Source organism: Pan paniscus, chromosome 5, assembly GCF_029289425.2.
Source record: "Pan paniscus chromosome 5, NHGRI_mPanPan1-v2.0_pri, whole genome shotgun sequence".
In the NCBI taxonomy this organism is placed as follows: Eukaryota; Metazoa; Chordata; class Mammalia; order Primates; family Hominidae; genus Pan; species Pan paniscus.
In genome coordinates, this window is record NC_073254.2 from 187,199,236 (window position 1) to 187,220,565 (window position 21,330).

The 21,330-nt window shown below is 43.6% G+C and overlaps 1 protein-coding gene across 15 annotated transcripts in view; it reads left to right on the forward strand.

Moving 5' to 3' along the window:
• The first annotated feature begins 10,964 nt into the window (after positions 1 to 10,964).
• CEP43 (centrosomal protein 43) overlaps positions 10,965 to 21,330 on the forward strand; it is a 53,559-nt gene continuing 43,193 nt past the window's right edge. For 6 of the 15 annotated variants that reach the window (XM_055114321.2, XM_055114322.2, XM_063605537.1 and 3 more), the window contains exons 1-5: positions 11,251 to 11,388; positions 11,934 to 11,987; positions 15,073 to 15,127; positions 15,604 to 15,692; positions 16,145 to 16,282. In XM_055114321.2, the coding sequence (XP_054970296.1) occupies positions 11,287 to 11,388; positions 11,934 to 11,987; positions 15,073 to 15,127; positions 15,604 to 15,692; positions 16,145 to 16,282 (438 nt within the window). In that variant the 5' untranslated portion in view covers positions 11,251 to 11,286. Of the gene's footprint in view, positions 11,389 to 11,933; positions 11,988 to 15,072; positions 15,128 to 15,603; positions 15,693 to 16,144; positions 16,283 to 21,330 lie in introns of all 15 variants that reach the window. The other 9 variants (XM_055114326.2, XM_063605538.1, XM_055114323.2 and 6 more) reach the window with 5 other exon arrangements.

The window sequence follows — 21,330 nt, forward strand, 5'->3', positions numbered from 1 at the left end:
CTCAAAATAATCCTTATGCCAAAGAAGCATATGTTAGGGTGGCATATTCTGGTGTAACATCTTTGTCTCAGCAGGCAGTGAAAAATAATTTAAAAAGCCACCTTCTCTGCCCGTTGTCCTGCTGCACACTGCCCCTTGGTGGCCATCATTTTAACTGTCTTTGGTAAAGGTAGCTTTTCTTTTTTTTGCTTTGAGACGGAGTTTCGCTCTTACGGCCCAGGCTGGAGTGCAATGGCACATCTCGGCTCACTGCAACCTCCACCTCCCCAGTTCAAGCGATTCTCCTGCCTCAGCCTCCCGAGTAGCTGCGATTACAGGCGCCTGCCACCACACCCAGCTAATTTTTGTATTTTTAGCAGACGGGGGTTTCACCATGTTGGCCAGGGTGGTCTCGAACTCCCGACCTCAGATGATCCACCCGCCTAGGCCTCCCAAAGTGCTGGGATTACAGGTGTGAGCCACCATGCCCAGCCCAGAATGACCTTTGCTATCTCTTGCCTTCTGCATCTCTTCATTCAATCATTTTCTCTTAGTTTATTTAATTCTAGTCAATTAAATTAAATTCTATAAATATTGAGAGAAAGCAAAATATCATGAAAAGATCATGAGCTGAAAACCAAATAGACTTGGGTGGTTCATCTCAGCTGCTAGCTGTGTGTCTGTGGGCACACTACCTAGCTTATTGGAACACTGTCTCATCTGTTAAATGGAGTTGTTTAAAAATAACTCAACATGCTCAGATCATGGAGAAAATGAAATTAGGTTGTATATTCAAAACAACTAATAATAGTTAATATTTTTATTATGTTATGATTGGGATTTTGAATACAATCTACTATCTAGCTATACATATTCACATCTACGGAGATTTTTATCCTAATTTACAAACAGAAAACTGAGGCAGAGAGACATTAGCTAACTTCCTATGGTTAACATAACTAGTAAGTGGATTTGAACCCATGTAATGTGGCTGTAAAGTCCATGCTTTTAACCACTACACACAACCTGGTAAATCCTTGTTGAAAGAAGAAAGCAATTTCAGTAAGTTGTACTGTACCAAAAGAAATGTGGAATTCATCTCTTTTCCCAACATGCTACTATCTTTTGAACATTTAAAAAAACTAATAGGCCATTGAGAACCTTATTTATTCATCACTACCTAAACTATCCTGATCTTTATGGGAACAGAATAGATGACTTCAATGAGAAGGCATTAATATTACTGAGTGCAGACTGAAAGACTATCTCGATGATTAACGACACATTTTCATTTTTTTTTTTTTTTTTGAGATGGAATCTCATTCTCGTTGCCCAGGCTGCAGTGCGGTGGCGTGATCTTGGCTCACTGCAACCTCCGTCTCCCAGGTTTCAAGTGATTCTCCTGCCTCAGCCTCCTGAGTAGTTGGGATTATAGGTACGCGCCACCACTCCCAGGTAATTTTTTGTATTTTTAGTAAAGATGGGGTTTCACCATGATGGTCAGGCTGGTCTGGAACTCCTGACGTCGTGATCCACCCGCCTCAGCCTCCCAAAGTGCTGGGATTACAGGCATGAGCCACCATGCCCGGCCTTCAATTTTTAACGTTTAAGAAAAAGTGACATTCCAAGAATATGCAAGTGGAAAGCCAGAAAGCACTTCCCCTATCCTATCCTGAGTTTATTCTCATAAGAATCTAGTTGTTTAAAAACCAAGTTACTGGAACATATTTGTGATTAATTTTATGTGTCAACTTGACTGGGCCATAGAGTGCCCAGATACTTGCTGAAACATTATCCTGGGTGTGTGTATGAGGGTGTTTTGGGATGAGATTAACATTTAAATGGATAGCCTGAGTAAAGCAAATTGACCTCCCTAACATATGAGTGAGTCTCATCCAATCAGTTAGAGGCCTGAATAAAACAAAAAAACTGATCCTCCCTGAGTAAGAAAGAATCTCTCCTGCCTTCTGATCTTTTGACTGGGACATCAGCTTGTTTCTTGCCTTCAGACTCAGATTGAAACACTGACTCTTCCTGGATTTCAAGCCTGCTAGCCTCTGGACAGGAACTATGCCATCAGTTCTCCTGGGTCTCCAGCTTGCTGGCTCATCCTGTAGACTTGCCAGCCTCAGTGATCTTGTGAGTCAGTTCCTTATATGAATCTCCTTATATATATACCCGTATACATACATGTATCGTATTGGTTCTGTTTCTTTGGTAAACCCTAATACAATATTTATATTTCTTTGTTTTTTTTTTAGACAGGGTCTCACTCTATCTCCCAGGTGGGAGTGCAGTGGCGAGATCATGGCTCACTGCAGCCTCAACCTCCCAGGCTCAAGTGATCCTCCCACCTCAGCCTCCTGAGTAACTGGGACTACAGGCCACGCCATCATGCTTGGCTAATTTTTGTATTTTGTGTAGAGAGGGGTTTTGCCATGTTACCCAGGCTGGTTTTGAACTCCTGAGTTCAAGCAATCTGCCCACCTCACCCTCCCGAAGTGTTGGGATTACAGGTGTAAGCCACCGCCCCGGCCAATATTTATATTTCTCAGACGCATCCTCTTTTTTCCATGTTCACTTGTGCAATTTTAGTTGATGTCCTTCTTCTTTCCTGGACTATTGGAATAATTTCCTTGTTCCAGTGTCAGTACATCCAATTCACCCATCCCCTCCTTGCTTCTGGAGTGCTCTTTCTAAATACAAATAGGCTAATGACATACTGCTTTTAAACTTGTTTAGCACACTATTTCACACCTTCAAGATGAAAGTCAAATTCATTAGATTGGTGGATAAAGTCCTTCCCAATCCAGTCATTTCTTCATCTCCAGCCACGCCACACTACCTGCCACTTCTTGCACAGAGCAATCTGCCTTAGCCTCTTGGTCTTGCACTCTTGTATGTTCGGTTACTTCTGCCTGGAATGCCTCTTTCTTATTCAATCAGGAAACTCTCATAACAGGTGTGTGTGCCTGACATTAAGTGTCACCTCCTTAGCATACATCTTGGATTTACCTCCCTGAAATCCAGGGGTGAAGGAGTCGGGGGTCTTTTTCTATTCATTGCCTTCAATTGAGCATACTCGCAGGGTGTGTTAATTCCTTGGCACTTTAGGTCTTCCCAAAATGCAGGCAGAGCAGGCTCTGGTGGACAAAGATAGCTGATAATGCAAATAACTTCAGGTGCCGGCAGTTGGAAGTTGGCCCAATGTGCAGAATGTTCTGTTCAGGGGCATGTGGGCTTGGCCTAACAGATCTGTTATAGCCCTAATATCATACTGTTGTTGGTTTTTCAATCAATGCACAAAGTTGGAAAGATACAGAGCTGACCCTGAACAACAGGGGTCTGAACCAGTGTGGGTCTACTTATATGCAAATTTTTTTCATTATATACAGTTGGCCCTCCATATCAGTGGGTTCCACAACTGAAACCAAGAGTAGGTGGAAAATACAGTATTCCTGGGATGCCAATGGTCATATCCACAGGTTCCACAGGGCCAACTGTGGGATTTGAGTATATGTGGATTTTGGTGTATACGAGAGGTCCTGGAACCAATCCCCCATGGATACCAAGGGATGTCTGTAATTTTATTTACAAAAAGAATGCAAATTCTTGACAGACTAAAAATGAGAATGAAACTAACAAAATTAGGAGGGGGAGGAGAAAAGACGAGAAAGTAAGAATGTACCAATTCCTCACCTCTCCTAGTAGGGAGCCAATATACAGTGTGTAAAATTTATAAATAATGATTTAGGTAAACAACCTAAAGTCATGAAAGCTTCTAGCAAAACTAAAAGTAATACGATTTTTTAAATTAGGAGTTAAGAATAAGTTTTTGTCCCTTTGAAGGATTTTCAGCTGGTGAGTCAAGATGTATATGTACAGTATTTAAGGTTATAATGAAAAGAACCAGAAGAACTAAAACCAGAAATTGTTAATTGCAGTTGGGTCTAGGATATGGTAACAGATAAGGTAGGTGGGTAGGTAGGTAGAGTAGCAGGGAGACCCTTACTTTTCTTTTAATATGTTCCCCCCTTTTGTTTGGATTTTTAACGATTATTATGCATTATTTCCATAACAAACAAATGGAAATAAAGTGTAGCTTAACTACAAAAAGTAACTTTTAGAACACCCTTAACAAATATTTTGTAGAAGTCAAATGAGGTAGGATCTATACGGTATGCATGAACATCAAAAAATGATCAGGACTTCTTAAGTCAAGTTAGTAAACTAAAAGATAATAGGCATAGGATCCAAATTACAGAGAGGGAGGAAGTATGTGTGTGTATGTAACATATCTATGTACAGTTGACCCTTAAGCAACATGAGGTTAGGGGCACAGACCCTCACAGTCAAAATTCCATCCCCCAAAACTGTACTAACAGCCTACTGTTGATCGGAAGTCTTACCAACAACATAAACAATTAACACTTTGTTTTTTTTGAGATAGAGTCTTGCTCTGTCACCCAGGCAGGAGTGCAGTGGTGCAATCTCGGCTCACTGCAACCTCCGCCTCCTGGGTTCAAGAGATTCTCCTGCCTCAGCCTCCTGAGTAGGTGCGATTACAGGCACGCACCATCATGTCTGGCTAATTTTTATCTTTTTAATAGAGACGGGGTTTCGCCATGTTGGCCAGGCTGGTCTCAAACCCCTGGTCTCAAGTGATCCGTCTGCCTCAGCCTCCCGAAGTGTTGGGATTACAGATGTGAGCCACCGCACTTGGCAATTTTGTATGTTACATATGTTATATACTGTATTCTTATAATAAAGTAAGCTAAAGAAAACATTTTAAGGAAATCATGAGGAGAAAATATATTTACTATCCATTAAGTGTAAGTGAATCATCATAAATGTCTCCGTCCTCATAATTTTCACCTTGAATAGGCTGAGAAGCGGGGTTGGCTTTGCTGTCTCAGGGGTGGCAGAAGTAGAAGAGGTGGAAGAGGAGGCAGGAGAGGGAGGCACAATAAGTGTAATCTGATGGAGATACATCCATCATAATTTGTCTGACTTTTTTGCTTTTCCATTTCTCTAAACATGTTTCCATTTAGCACCAATTCTTCTTCCACCATTTGCTTTAGATTCAGTGCCTGTTTCATAGAAAAGTCCATGTTATAAGAGAAGTCAAAAGCCATATTGAATAAGTGGAACCCTTCTGCCAGATTGTCTAATGTCAATTTGTTTTCTGGCACTGCTTCGTCTTCTTCCTCATCGTCTGGCACTGGGTTCAGAAGGAGTCATCTCCATCAAGTGGTCTTCTGTTAATTCCTCTGGTGTGGTGTCTCTTAGCTCTTGAATTTCTCCAAGATTTGTATCTTGAAACCTTTTTTGCCATATCTGCAATCTCTTTCATGATTTCCTTGATTGGCTCTGTCATAAATCCTGTGAAGTGATGCACAACATCTGGCGTTTCCTCCAGCAGGAATTTGTTTGGGCTTGATGGCTTTTCATGGTTTTTTCTGAAACAACAATGGCATCTTCAATGGTGTAATCCTTTCAGACGTTCATGATATTCTCTCAATTGGGGTTCTCTTCCACAGAGTACTGTGTGTAATGATCCTTAAAGTCCTTATGACTCCCTTATCTAGAGGTTGAATTAGAGGTGTTGTGTTTAGGCGCATGTAGACCATTTCAATGTGTTTGTATTGAACTCATGGGGTTCTGGGTGGCCAGGGGCATTGTCCAATATCAAAAGAACATTAAAGGCAATCCCTTACTGGCAAGGTACTTCCTGACTTTAGAAACAAAGCATTTATATAACTGATCCAGAAAAAGAGTTGCTGCTCAGCCATCTTGCTGTACAACCAAAAGAGTGGCAGGCAGTGTTTCTTTTCCCTTCAAGGCTCAATTTTATAGATAAGGGCAGTCCTGATCATAAATCTGGCTGCATTTGCACAAAACAGTACAGTTAGCCCACCCCTTCCTGCCTTGGATCCTGATGTTCACTTCTCTTCCTAATAAATATCCTCTGTGGCACTATTTTCCCCCAGAATAGGGCATTTTCGTTTGCCTTAAAAACCTGTTCAGGCAGATATCTTTTCTCCTCAGTGATTTTCTCTATTTTTTTTATTTTTATTATTTATTATTATTTTTTTTGAGAGAGTCTCATTCTGTCTCCCAGGCTGGAGTGCAGTGGTGCAATCTCACTGTAACCTCTGCCTCCTGGGTTCAAGCGATTCTCATGCCTTAGCCTCCTCAGTAGCCGGGATTACAGATGTGCACCACCACACCTGGCTAAATTTTGTATTTTTAGAAGAGACAGGGTTTTGCCATGTTGGCCAGGCTGGTCTCGAACTCCTGGCTTCAAGCAATCCACCCAGCTCAGCCTTCCAAAGTGCTGGGATTATAGGCATGAGCCACCAAGTCTGGCCTTTTGTCCTCAATAATTTCCTTAATGGTGTCTGGGAACTCGTCGGCTGCATCTGGGTCAGCAGAAGCTGCTTCTCCTGTTATCTTGACATTTTTTGAAAGCCAAACCACTTTTTAAAATTATCATACCATCCTTCATCTTCCTTTTGCTTTGTCAGATAATGACTTCACTTTTTCTTGAATATTAGATTATATAGGTATGCCTTTCTCATAGCAATCCTGCACCCACAAAAAGCTGCATTTGCAATATGAGATAAAAACGTATTTCCCAAAAAGTGCAAGGTTTTCATGCTTGTTGGTGTAGCTGCAGCGATGGCTTCATAAACTTCCTTTTGTTTTTATACCACAGTCCTTATACTGGATTCATCTATCTTAAAATGGCAGGCGACCTTAGCTGCAGACCTCAATCTACAATACACAGCAAGCAATTCCGCTTTTTCTGTAATGTCATTAACTTTTCTCTGATTCTTGGGAGCATTTCCAGCACCACTAGTGGCACTTCGTAATGGTCCCATGGTGTTACGCAAGGTTACAGTACTGCAGTAAACACAACGAGAAATATGTGAGAACCTCAAGAGCTTACCTTTTACTGTGATATGCAATGTACTGGAGAGATCAACTGCTCACTCAGAGATGATTATGTTACTTGGAATTTTTAGCCAATACCAGCAACACTGACGCTCACTGCAATAGCAACAGGAGGTGGCTACAAAATCATTACAGTAGTACACTATGTACTACAGTGAATTTGATGCAGTTATTATTTAATATTACATCTTTACAACTGTTTACACTTCTCTTGAACCTAATGGGTGCCATGTAACTGTCTGTTTGTATGTGTAAGTTTTGATAAATTTTAACTTTTTATAACAGGCTTGTATATATTTTATGATAGTAAATAATAAAATGGCCTAGTATCTACATATATTTTATGCATTCATGACATATCTAGCTTTTTCTTTTCTTTTTTTTCCCCATATTTCTTGGCTAAGCGATTCATCTGTGAGGTTTTTCACAAAATTGTTGCCATCGCCAAAAATATTCCATTTACTGAAAAAAATCCACATATAAGTGTACTCACGCAGTTCAAACTAATGTTGTTCAAGAGTCAACTGTATAAAAGGTATTAATATGTCTGGAAAGAGATATGTTTCCAATTTAACAGACACTACCAATGAGGAGAAGAGTTGGGCTAGGCAGGAAACTTCAAATTTTCCTTTTTTACTTTATATATTCTATTTGTATCTCAACTTATAACCTGTGGACCACGTTTATTAGAAGAAAATGCAGATTCCTGAAACTTCCTGCAGACCCCATGAGTGACAATCTCAGGGAGATGGAGTTCCAGAATCTGCTTTTTTTCATAGATGTTTCTTTGTCATTCCTGTGTATATCTGAGTTTCAGTAGCACTGCTAATCAATTGTTTGGGGTTCTCTCTCCTTCACCAGCATGTTCTTGCAAAACTAACCAAACACATACAAAGCGCAAACAGTACAATAGTGCACTGCACCTTCATGACCCTTACCTCTTCCAGCCTCTTCCTACCTCTTCCACATGTGATATGTGTGTACATACCCACAGACAGAAACACAGAGACATGTTTGGAAGCCAGTGTGGATGCCCTGTGATCTGTGTGTACACATGACAAGTGCATACACACGCACATAAAGGAACCCAGAGACGTGTTTGGAAGCCAGTGTGGACACCCTGTGATCTGTGCGTACACATTTGACACCTGCGTACACACTCACAGACAGAAACACAGAGATATGTTTGGAAGCCAGCGTGGATGCCCTGTGATCTCTGCATACACATGTGACACATGCATGCACACCCCCATACAGGAGCAGAGAGACACATTTGGAAGCCAATGTATGCCCTGTGATCTGTGCGTACACGTGACACATGCGTACACGTGACACATGCGTACACACCCACTGACAAGAACACAGAGACGTGTTTGGAAGCCAGTGTGGACGCCCTGTAATCTGTGTGTACACACATGACACATGCGTGCACACCCACTGACAAGAACAGAGACCCATTTGGAAGCCAGTGTGGGTGCCCTGTGATCTGTGTGTACACATGTGACACGTGCATCCACACCCACTGACAAGCACACAAGAGACACATTTGAAAGCCAGTGTGGATGCCTTGTGATCTGTGTGTACACATGTGACATGGGCATATGCACCTACAGACAGAAACGCAGAGATGCATTTGGAAGTCACTGTGGATACCTTGTCATCTGTGTGTACACATGAGACACTTGCATACACACCCACATACAGGAACACAGAGACACGTTTGGAAGCCAGTGTGGACGCCTCATGATCTGTGAGTACACATATGACACGTGCATGCACACCCACAGACAGGAACACAGAGACACATTTGGAAGCCAGTGTGGATGTCCTGTGATCTGTGTGCACACATGTTACACGTGTACACAACCACTGACAAGAACATGGAGACACATTTGGAAGCTAGTGTGGACGCCCTGTAATCTGTGCCTACACATGTGATACGTGTGTGCACACCCACTGACAAGAACATGGAGACCCATTTGGAAGGCAGTGTGGATGCCCTGTGATCTGTGTGCACACATGTGACACGTGCACGCACATCCACAGACAGAAACACAGAGACACATTTGGAAGGCAGTGTGGATGCCCTGTGATCTGTGTGTATACGTGACACATGCATGCAAACCCACTGACAAGAACACACAGATGCATTTGGAAGCCAGTGTGGACGCCATGTGATCTGTGCCCACACATCACATGGCCGCTTTGGGATAGGGCCTGTCTGCCCATACTGGCTTCCAAACGCCTCTGTGTGTTCCTGTATGTGGGGTGTGCACGTACCTGTCACATGTGTATGCACAGACCACAGGATGTCCACACTGGCTTCCAAATGCGTCTCTGTGTTCCTGTCTGTGAGTTCCAAATGTGTGCACACCTACAGACAGGAACATGGAAACACATTTGGAAGCCAGTGTGGACACCCTGTGATCTGTGTGTACACATGTGACATGTGCGTGCACACCGTGCACACTCACAGACAGGAACACAGAGACACATTTGGAAGCCAGTGTGGACGCCCTGTGATCTGTGCCCACACACATCACACGTGCATATACACCCACAGACAGGAACACAGAGACACATTTGGAAGCCAGTGTGGATGCCCTGTGATCTGTGTGTACACGTGACACGTGCGTACACACCCACATACAGGAACACAGCCACATTTGGAAGCCAGTGTGGACGCCCTGTGATCTGTGTGTACACATGTGACATGTGCGTGCACACTCACAGACAGGAACACAGAGACGCATTTGGAAGCCAGTGTGGACATCCTGTGGTCTGCGCGTGCACATGTGACAGGTACGTGCACGCCCACATACAGGAACACACAGAGGCCTTTGGAAGCCAATATGGGCAGACAGGCCCTATCCCAAAGCGGCCGGCAGGCGTCTCCTAAGAATGGTTCTTGGACACACCTGAAAGGAAAATACAACTCGGCACCGCAATTGACTCGGCCAAAGGGAAAAACCTGAAGCTGAAAGCTGAGGCCTGCCCGAAGGAGCCTTGCCTTTGGCGCCTGAGCCGAGGGCTTCAGGGAGAGGGTCGCGCACGGCAGCGCAGCCGCCCGTCTTCCCGTGGCTTCCCTACGGCCGTGGCTCCCGCTGCTCCTTTCCGCCGGCCGCGCGGGTCGCACGACCTTCCCCTCCCGCCCACCCTGAGGCGCCGAAGCCCTCGACGCCGGCCTCGGGAAAGGCGCGGCCACCGCCCGTTTCGGATTCCCGTTTCCTTCCTCCGGGCGCGTCCTTCACCGTGGCCAAATCAGCCTCTCAATTGCTGGAGCCCGGCCTCGGACACTTCTCGGCTTACGGCGCCATACAGTGGCGCACCCCGAAACCCCGGAACCGACAGCTCGGCTGGCCTTGCGCGCCCACACTCGCCAAGGCAGGGCTCGGTCCGGGGAGCTGGTTTTGCCAAGGCGAGGGGCGAGGGGCAGCCCAGGCGGCCGGATGGATACCAAGAGGGCGCGTCAGCTCCGGCGGGACGGGGCTTCCAGGGCCCGGGAGGGGTCCAGGACTCTCCGCCGGCGCCCGGCTGTCGGCGGAGGGCCGCGGGGCAGGAGGGAGTGGAGACTGCGGCCCCAGTTCGGGCAGCGCGGAGCCCACCCAACGCCCTCCTCGGCCCTGGGCTCTTCCTGGGGCCATCCCGCCCCTGCACCTCGGCCTGGCACCTTTCCGGTTAGCCTCGGAGGCCGTGGCCGAGCAGGGTCCGTTCGCCTGGCTGGGGGGCCTCAGAACGTTATTTCTGGGTGACAACCTGCAGGGCCTTCCGCCCCTCGCGACCTCTCGGGAGTCCCTTCCCCGGCGCCCCCCCGGGGCTGCAGGGGCTGCAGGTTCGGTCTCGGGGCCTCCTTACCGCAGTCCGCCCGGCTTTAGGCTAGTAGCCTTTAACTACGTCGATAATATGACTCCGGCGATCTTGTGCGGCCATGGGATGCGGCCGTGGGCGGTGGAGTCCAGGCGGAGTCCGCTCTCCACACGCGAGGGCGCCTCCTCCTCACCGCTCGCCGGCTTCAAAGCTCGCGCCTCAGGCGACGGCAGCCAACGGGTTGCCGGCTGGAGGCCCCGCCGACGCCCGGCCCCTTGAGAGCCCACCCGCGCCCCGCAGCCCCGCCCCCAGCGCCGACCCTAAGTTTCGGCGCTCAGTGGTCCGGCGCTCCCCGGGTCTGGGTGTCCAGCGTCAACCCCGAGGTCTCTATGCCCCGCCTCCCGACGCCAGGGGGCAGGGCCAGCGCGCTGGGCGTCGGGGCGGGGCTTTGGCTGCGTCGGCCGCGTAGCCCGCGCGCGGAGCGGACCCTGCTGCGGCCGTTGGCCGTTAGCGCGGCTTCGGCGGTTGTCTTGGAGAAGCAAGATGGCGGCGACGGCGGCCGCAGTGGTGGCCGAGGAGGACACGGAGCTGCGGGACCTGCTGGTGCAGACGCTGGAGAACAGCGGGGTCCTGAACCGCATCAAGGTGAGGCCGGAGGCTGGGGCCGGGCCTGGCGTATCCGCAGGGCCTGCGTGGACAGCGGGCGTCACAACGGTCGCGGCGAGGAGGCCGCCTCCCTGGCGAGGGACCGGGGCCGGCGGGCACTGGGGGCGCGCCCCGGCATGGCCTCCGTCCTGCCCGCCCCACAGAGGGGGTCGGCTCGTTCGCTCGTGTGGTCCCGGAGGGCACCGCGGATTGGGGGCGCCTGGCCCGTCCCCTGCCGCATTCCGTGGGGGCGGGACCGCGGGGCCTGGGGGCCACACGGGCGGCCCGCAGCTGGGCCCTGGAGGGCGGCCCCAGCGTCTCTTCCTCAGGCTCGGGCATGATCCGCGGCGGGAAAGCAGCGCGTCCAGCCGAAGCCTGGGGGTCGGAGAGCTTGTGTGACTGAGAACGTTTCGGAAGGCGTTTCTGACCTTTGCACCTGCCCTCCCAGCTCGTTGGCTTGCTCGTGTTTGTTGCTGGATAAATGTGAGCTTGTTGTGAAAATTGTCTTGAAATTATAATTTCTTGTTTCTTGACTTTTTTTTAAGGCTGAACTCCGAGCAGCTGTGTTTTTAGCACTAGAGGAGCAAGAAAAAGTAGAGGTATGAAGTTTCCAGATTTTAACATGGCTGTATTCATTAATACTTAATTTCTTATTCATTAAAAACCGTCTTAAAAATAGTTTATAGTAACATATAGCTAGGGATAATTTTGAACTGTTAAGGATTATATTACTATTGAGAGAGAGCCAAAATTATTCTTTTTTCGTGTAGCTTTTGAATTTAGGGGTAATCTTAAGGTACCACAGTAACTCTGATACTAATGCTTAATCTGAAACAAATGGTCATAGGAGTTTCTTGAAGAAATGGTGCCATTGTCAATGTGTTAAGTGCAGGTTCACTCAGATCCTTTAGTAAGCTAATATGTTATTAATCCCTATGAAACGGGGTATATAGTATGCAACTTTTCCCAAAATTATCTGACCACTCAATTATTTTGACAGTGAAAAAGACAGCGATTATTTTAAAAGTGCAGCCACTTCTCTATATTTAAGTGGGTAATTTAACTTTTTCGGAGTCCCACCAACCATCCTGAGTAAATATTCTGGAATTTGTCAACAAGAATAGAACCATCATCAAAGTCTTAAACTCTTGCTGTATGACAAATCAGTCTACTGTCCTCTCACTTCTTTAGACCTGTATACCTAATCTCTAATTTCATCAAAATCTTCAGTTCTTTGCCCTTTCCATGTCTGTGCAGGCATCAGTCTTCTCTTGGCAGCATTTTGCTCTGGACCCTATGGGTCTGGACCCCTAATTACCTTGCCTTAACGGTCATACGTGGTCTGGAAGAAATCTCAGTGGTCATTTAACCCAGCAAACTGACTCTCTTCCCACTTTGCACATATGTGCTCTTGGAGAAGAGTCAGTCAATCATGTGGATTGCTGATGTTGCAAATTGGCAGGTACCAACCTGGTTAGGTCCTGAGCAGGCCCAGCAGCTCTCTTCTTCACCCTAGCTGTGCAGTAGCCTTCTATGTCACCCCTGCTTCCTTCTCTCTGAACACATGGTCTTGTTGCTTCCTCCACAGGGAAGGTAGAAGCCATTAGATCCTAACTTTATGTCCTCCTCTCCTGTCCCTCAATCTATTGCTCACCTGTGAAAATGCTTACCTGTGTCTATATTTATCTGTACCTCTTTCCTTACTGCTTTAGAAGAAGAGGCTCTGTCCTGTCCAAGAATAATCACTCTGTCTTGTGTATACTTTCAAGTCTTTAATTATTTACTGTATCTTTGACCCCTTCCTTTTCTGATGGCTTTTCTTTTGAGCTTGAAAACATGTTTAAATAACTATTAGGAGTAAACTGTTTTCCTTTATTCACATTCTGCTTTTAATACCGCTGTGGTTTTTTTCCTTCACAACCTGGTTTTGACCACTCCTTGGTTTCTTTAGCATGATCTTTTTCCTGTACACCTGACTGAGACTTATCCACAGTTGTCATTCTGTACTGCCTCACAGACTGACCTTATTCATCCAGTAACTCCAGCCCTGTAACTTTCATGCATGTTTCTCTCCCGAGCTTCAGACCTGTATGTTAAACTGCCCACTGTATTATGCCCTTAATGGGACCATCATTTATCTGGCAAGAAATCTAAGCGTTTCTTAGGCCTTGCTCTTCTTTCCACCTGCTCAGCCATCACCTGGCTCTGTGTCTGTCAGGTGTGTATCTGAAGTGTCCCCAAGGGAGTGCTCTGCTGCCTCCTTTGTGCTTGTTTTTTCTTTTCCAGATTGCCTTATCCCCTTCCTACTTGCCAGTCTCCGTTTCCGTGGTGTCTGTCCCTCACCATCTCCCTGAAGTCCTTTTTCCACATTGCTCCTAGATTGGCTGTTTATAGTACACATCTGATCTTGTCCCTCCATTCTCTTAAAATACTTCAGTTGACTCAGTATCTTAGAATTCCCTGAACCAGCCTACCAACTACCTTGAGGATCTCTCCTCTCCTTGTCTTTTATTTTAACAACTTTATTGAGGTAAAATTGACCTATAGTAAAGCTAAAGTAGTTAATATGTACAAATTGATTTTTAATAGTTAATTTATGCAGCTGTGAAATGATCATCACAATCAAGGTACTGCACATATCCTTCAAACTTTTGACCTTCAAAAGTTTTCCTTGTGCCCCTTATGTAACCCTCTCCTCCACCCCAAACCTTTTTAAGAATTATATAAAAGGAATCGTATAGTAGGTACTCTTTTTTTTTTGGTCTGTTTCTTCAACATAATGCATTTGAAATTCATTCATGTTGTGGTATGTATTAATAAATCATTTCATTAATACATTGTACAGATATGACAGTTTAGCCATTACCTGCTGACAGACATTTAGGCTGTTTCCAGTTTTTGAGTATTACAAATAAGGTTTCTGTGAACAGTCACATACAAGTCTTTGCTTGGATCTGTGATTTCTCTTGAGAAAATATGTAGAGGTGAAGTGACTAGGTCACATGCTAGGAATATTTGTGACTTTTAAGAAACACTACCAAATTGCTGTCCAAACTCGTTATGCCATTTTGCATTCCCATCAGCAGTGTATGAGGCTGCCACTGTAGCAGCAATTAATGTGGTCTTAAGGAAGCTTACCATGTGCTACCTACTGTAGCCTGTTCTCAGCAACAATCACAGGCTTGATGGTCTAGAAGTATTTTTTCCATACTTATTCAAATAAATGTATAATTACAAAAATAAGTTGGCCTATGGGCCGCATAAGATCATCTCACATTTCATGGATAAACTGGGAATTACAAGTGTATAATTAAATTCCTGTTCATAGTAAGTATGCTATAAATGGTAGATATCTGAGATGACAAAACTTTTATCAGACTTCATGTATTTGAAATAATAAACAGTTGTTGACATTTAATTGTATTTCACACAGGTATTTGAAAATATCTAGCTTCAAAAGCAGTTTATAAAACATTTAAAAATTAAAAATACAAATCTTCATATATGGTTTTGTTATATTAACTTTGAGAAATTACTAAATAGCACAAAGTAAGTCCTGTAGTAATTAACAGTTGTAGAATGGATTTTGTAAAACCATAATTTTATCAATGAAAACGTTAAACTTTATATTTTGTAGTTGTTTTTAGGGTAAACACATGACACTTAAATTTTTTTTTTTAACAGAACAAAACTCCTTTAGTTAATGAGAGCCTGAAAAAGTTTTTAAATACCAAAGACGGTAAGATGTTCAGTTTGTTCTTGTCTATCTATCTCTGAATTTTTGAATCTTGATACCATTTGGGAGAAATCAGGAATTTCAGGGCTTTTCTTTTGTCTTCAATTGTTATAGGTCCTCATTTTAAAATAATATTTTATTGTACAACAATCGTGTTGCTATTACATATTTTTGGATTTGGGATGTTGTTGCTTAAAGCCAGTTTTACTACAAAAAGCCAATATTAACCATTAAAAAGCGAAACACTGAAATCTATGAGATGATTGTCTTACAGTTAGTTACAGACTGATGATCCCAGTGAAAAAAATCAGGAGATTGAGATTTTCATTACTTAATCATATTATTCAAAGAGGAAATTTGTAACTTAAAAAATTTAGAAACCTTTCTTCCATTAATTTAGTGTATCTATTTCATAATGTTAATTTAAAAAATTCAGTTTTTAAAGATTTGCTTACTTACCTTTTTCTTGATCTTTATAGGTCGTTTAGTGGCTAGTCTTGTTGCAGAATTTCTTCAGTTTTTTAACCTTGACTTTACTTTGGCTGTTTTTCAACCTGAAACTAGCACAGTAAGAATAATGATTTTTACATCTATCTTTTGAAACCTTTGATACAAATGAGTTAATATTAAGCTGAAAGTTAATAGAATTTGACAACTGTTAGTTTTTTACATTTAGATTATTTTTGGTAGTTGATTATCTGTTTTTCTTAAAAGCCATATGAGCTTTCAGATAGCTGGCACCAGTGTTGCTGCTTTGTGTTACTTGAAAGCTTGCTAATAAAAGTGTTACTATAGAGTTAATTTTGATACGATGTTAGATTGCACCTGTTAATGGAAACTTTGAAGGTAGAGGCTCTGTAAAAGAAATAGGCATAATTTTTTAAAATAGACATTTCATTCATTAGTAAGACAGTCTCTTTGAGTTTAAAGATGTCTTTAAACTCTGAAAATATTTTCTTTACTCCTTGAGAATAACTTCTGCTATTTTTTTGTGCACTTGTATTTTAACTTCTTTTCTAGCTGCAAGGTCTCGAAGGTCGAGAGAATTTAGCCCGAGATTTAGGTATAATTGAAGCAGAAGGTACTGTGGGTGGACCCTTATTATTAGAAGTGATCAGGCGCTGTCAACAGAAAGAAAAAGGGCCAACCACTGGGGAAGTAAGTAGAATTCTGTGTTATCTTTTTCTATTTTAATTATTGGCTACTTAGTTTAGCCATGCAGATTAGTGCATATGTAGTAAATTAAGGTTTTCATACTAGAAGATATTCCTTAAAAACAAAATGAGATGCATTCAGATTGTATCAATGCAAATTTTAATGAAAATTAGGAATGTGCTGACTCTGATTCTGTGGCATATCTGTTCTGGTTTTTGATCCTCAAGAGTGTTGGGTCATGAGCTAAACTGTCTGGAACAAATCCCAAGTCCTCGTTGCCTCGCTTGATCCTCCATTCATTCCATACTGTGTATGAAGTGGGCTCTACCAGGCCCTACCTTGCTGTTCTGAGGCTTCTCTGCATAAGCCAACAGAAGCACTCAACTTGCTATTATTTTTATTAAAACATCTTATTTAAATATAAAAGGGCTGATTTATAGGATAGTTAATAAATTTTTGGACTTAAAGGCCTCTTTAGGCTTAAAACTAAGCTGTTGATTTTGCTTTACACTGTTTAGAAACAGTTCAAACTTACACTTTTTTGATTAGTAGTACTTTTCATACTCTTAACCTTTTTTCAGAAATTGTGCTAATGAGATGAATGATATAATTTTATTTTCATACATTAATTTTACATGAAGATACTCTTTTATAGATACAGGTAACATCTGTAACTGTTCCAGATATTTGATTAAATGTGAGCTTTTAGTCAGAAATTTATAGGTAAGAATGTGGAGGGCTGTATAGGTTTCCTACTTATTTTCTTTGGTGAGTCTCAGAGGATATTTTCTATTAGAATTTTTGAAAAATGATAAAGCTTGCCTGAGTACTAATTATGTGTAAGGCATGGTAAATAGACTTTGTGGGTAGTATAAGATAAAATATAAGAAACTTCTGTGTCTCTGAATAGCGCAGAGCTATTTAAGATAAAATGTGCTCAAATAAGGAAATTAACATTTAAATAACAGTTTAAGATTATGGAGGAATTGTCATTTAACACATTATTTCCAACCATATTATGAATAGTTTAGAGGAGGAAGCGATTGTCACATGCCAAAATTTTATTGAAGTCAATTTTAAAGTGAGAGTAGGATGTCAGTTGTGGGGCGAGGATTGGGAAGGGCTTTCCGAGAAGTTGGAACGGTGCCAGCCAAGTGTGGGAGCAGGAGAGCATAGCCAGATCCCAGGCTGGCTGGGAGTGAGGCGGCTCACCCAGAGCGCAGGTTGTCACTTCAGCTTGTGCATATAATTTCATTCCTTCATTTATCAATATCCAGCAAGCTTTTATTGTGCGCTTATTTGATAGATACTGTGCTGGGTACTGGGCAATCAAAAACAAACTAAAGAACCCAGTCTCCTGGGGCCAGCAGTCTGTAGGTCATGATGACCTCTCTTTATTGGCTCTCCCCTCTCGGCTTCTGTAGCCCTGAAGAACTCTCTTCTCTTTCTAACTGCCCTTTCATTTTCTTTTCTGTTTAGTAGTTGTGCTTTGGCTCACCTCATTGCAGTGGTGTTTATGCATATTTTTCTGTCTAGATTGATCTTTCTTCCTTAACATACCACTAGCATGGACTCTGGAACCAGGTTACTTGGGTGAAACCCCAGCTCTGCTACATTCTAGCTCTGTGAGCCTGCAGTCACTCAGCCTCCTTGTGCCCAGGTTCCTTATCTGCAACATGGAGATCACAGAATTATCGCGCCTACAGGTCTGGAGGGGGTCTGAGGAAGCAAGATGTGTGAAGCTTTGAGCACAGTGCTTGGCACGGAGGACTCTGTGTGTTACTGTAGTAGGCATCAGTGGATTCAATTAACTGCGAATTGAAAATATTCGGATAGGCTGAGCGCGGTAGCTCATGCCTGTAATCCCAGCACTTTGGGAGGCCAAGGTGGGCGAATCATGAAGTCAAGAGATGGAGACCATCCTGGCCAACATGGTGAAACCCCATCTCTACTAAAAATAGAAAAATTAGCTGGGCGCGGTGGTGTGTGCCTGTAGTCCCAGCTACTTGGGAGGCTGAGGCAGAATCACTTGAACCCAGTAGGTGGCGGTGGCAGTGAGGCGAGGTCGTGCCACCGCACTCCAGCCTGGCGACAGAGCGAGACTCCATCTCAAAAAAAAGAAAAAAAGAAAATATTTGGATAAAATACAACAAAAGAATGCAAATATAGTAGAAAACTATTTATATAGCATTTACATTGTATTAGATATAAGTTAGACACGATTTGAAGTACATAAGTTATATGCAAATATGTCATTTCACATAAGAGACTTGAGCATCCTTGGATTTTGGTGTCCACAGGGGAGTCCTACAACCAGTCCCCTGTGGATACTGAGGGACGACTGTATTAGTATTACTGTTTCTTGTTATTGTATGGATGACTCTTTAAGTTCAGTGTAGTCTGCCTAAGCTCAGCTCAGTCCTTTATCCTAGCTCCAGACTAGAATTTCCAGCTCTTCACAAAACATACCTCCCTGGATAACCCAATAGTATATTCGAATCCTGTGTGGAAAAACTTACTTTCTTCTCTTTACCTCTAAAAAGTAAAAACATAAAGACAAAAGCAAATCCCACCTTACTCCCCGCAAATAACCCTCTTCAAGTTCTTCTTGCTCACTTCTGTGTTTTGATTGATTCTATTCCTGTGACTCCTTGGTTTCATCCCAAGGAGCCACCTCTTCACATGTGCTCTGGATTCAGTTCTTCTGTCAGGAAGGATTCACTCTCCACCTTGCACCCCGTAGCTTTGGTAACAGGCTGTGGAAGAAAGAGTAATTGCTGGAGGGCTTTCTGTTCTCTGCTAGATAGGAGTGTACCTCAAAATGAGACCCAGTAGCATGCCTGTGTAGTGGGTGTGATGTGAAAATGGACACAGAATCACTGTTCTTCAGCATTTCATTCTGACTCGTGGATTTGAGGCCTCCCCTGAAGTTTGCCCTGACTTTTTCATAGCTGTGATTCTGTCAAATAGAGCCAGGATAGGAATTCTGTATCCTCAAAAGGTAGTTGTTTTACTCCCCCAAGTTGCTGAACCAGTAAGTTGGGCATCTCATCTCCATTTTTTGCTAGTTTTCCCTTCCTAATATCTGGATATTTAATTTTAATAGTTTGTGCGTATGTATATAAACAAATAGATAAAATATTTAAAATAGAGACCTCAAAGATGTATGTTTTGGCCCTTCATTATTTATTAGTGTTTTCTATTACTTTGGAAGAAAACCTGTTGTTTATAATGAAATAAAAAATTAGAGCTTTTATTAGCTTTTGACTTTGACTGTAGAAAACTAGCTATAGGTTAAGCTCACTGAACTAAATTACTGATGCTTTTTACCAAAACTGCATTTTAACCACCTCAAGAATTAGGTTGCTGTGCCCCACCCGCTTTAACCTGACTTTTGTTTGGTTTTATTGGATGCTCCCCAGCCGTAGATAATTAAAGCCCTTTCTTGTTTTCTGAGCCCCTCGATGTATCATTTTCATCTCCTTCAGCACCTCTACCATGTAGGTCCTTATATCTGTCCAGGATCATTTCTTCCTAAAGGTTCTCATGCTTTCAGTCTGTCATTCACTGTTGCAGAATTATTTTTAAACTTCAGCCCTTCCTCTGTTCCTTTCTTCTGTACGATTGTAGTGACTGCACTGCCGACTCAGGAGTCCCAGATTCTTCAGCCCTTATGAAATGTTCTGTGTGATGTGGCCTTAACCTGTCTTTCTAGCCTTATGTGTTTTTTTTTTTTAATGTGGAACCTTGTACTTAAGTCAGATTGAACTTTGGACTTACTACTTGAAAGTGGCTTGTGTTTTTTCGCCTTCTCTTATTTCATTATTCTATCCTCCACTTGGAATTATACTCTTTCCCCTTCCCCAGCTGTGGAATTTTGTCAGTCAGGTTTTCTCCTCAGCTGCAACTCTTGTTCTTCCTCTCTCCTTACTGGAAACTGCATGTAACTTAGTGCCTCCTTCTGTCAAAGTTGTAGTAGTGATCTGCACTGGTTACACATGGAAATTTACTGAGGACAAGGGCTTTATCTTCATATCTCTTACACAGTCTAAGGCATTGTGATTTTTTTTTGTTTTTTTTTGAGACGGAGTCTTGCTCTGTTGCCCAGGCTGGAGTGCAGCGGCAAGATCTCAACTCACTGCTGCAAGCTCCACCTCCCAGGTTCACGACATTCTTCTGCCTCAGCCTCCCGAGTAGCTGGGACTACAGGCAGCCACCACCACACCCGGCTAATTTTTTTTATTTTTTTATTTTTAGTAGAGACGGGGTTTCACCGTGTTAGCCAGGATGGTCTCAATCTCTGACCTCGTGATCCACCCGCCTTGGCCTCCCAAATTGCTGGGATTACAGGTGTGAACCACCACGCCCAGCTGGCATAGTGATTTTTAACATACTGTTCACAGTCAATGGAAGCCTTTGAAAATTTGAAGAGGAATACCCATTTAGAAGATTTGTGGAGGTTAGATCGGTAAAATATGGAGAAGTTAGCAGACTAGAAGGAAGTGAAACACATAAGAAGGCAAATCTAGACAAGAATGGTAGCAGTAAGAATAGAAATAAGTGGACATACAGGCTAGACATGGTGGCTCACACCTGTAATTCCAGCACTTTGGGAGGCCGAGGCAGGCGGATCACTTGAGGCCAGGAGTTTGAGACCAGCCTGGCCAACCTAGTGAAACCCTGTCTCTATTAAAAATATAAAAATGAATGTTGGGCGCGGTGGCTCATGCCTGTAATCCCAGCGCTTTGGGAGGCCAAGGCGGGTGGATCACCTGAGGTCAGGAGTTCGAGACCAGCCTGGCCAACATGGTGGAACTCCATCTCTACCAAAATACAAAAAATTGGCCAGGTGCGGTGGCTCAAACCTGTAATCCCACACTGGGAGGCTGAGGCGGGCGGATCATTTGAGACCAGCCTGGCCAACATAGTGAAGCCCTCTGTCTACTAAAACCACAAAAATTAGCTGGGCATGGTGGTGTGCACCTGTAGTCCCAGCTACTCGGGAGGGCGAGGCAGGAGAATTGCTTGAACCCGGGAGGTGGAGGTTGTGG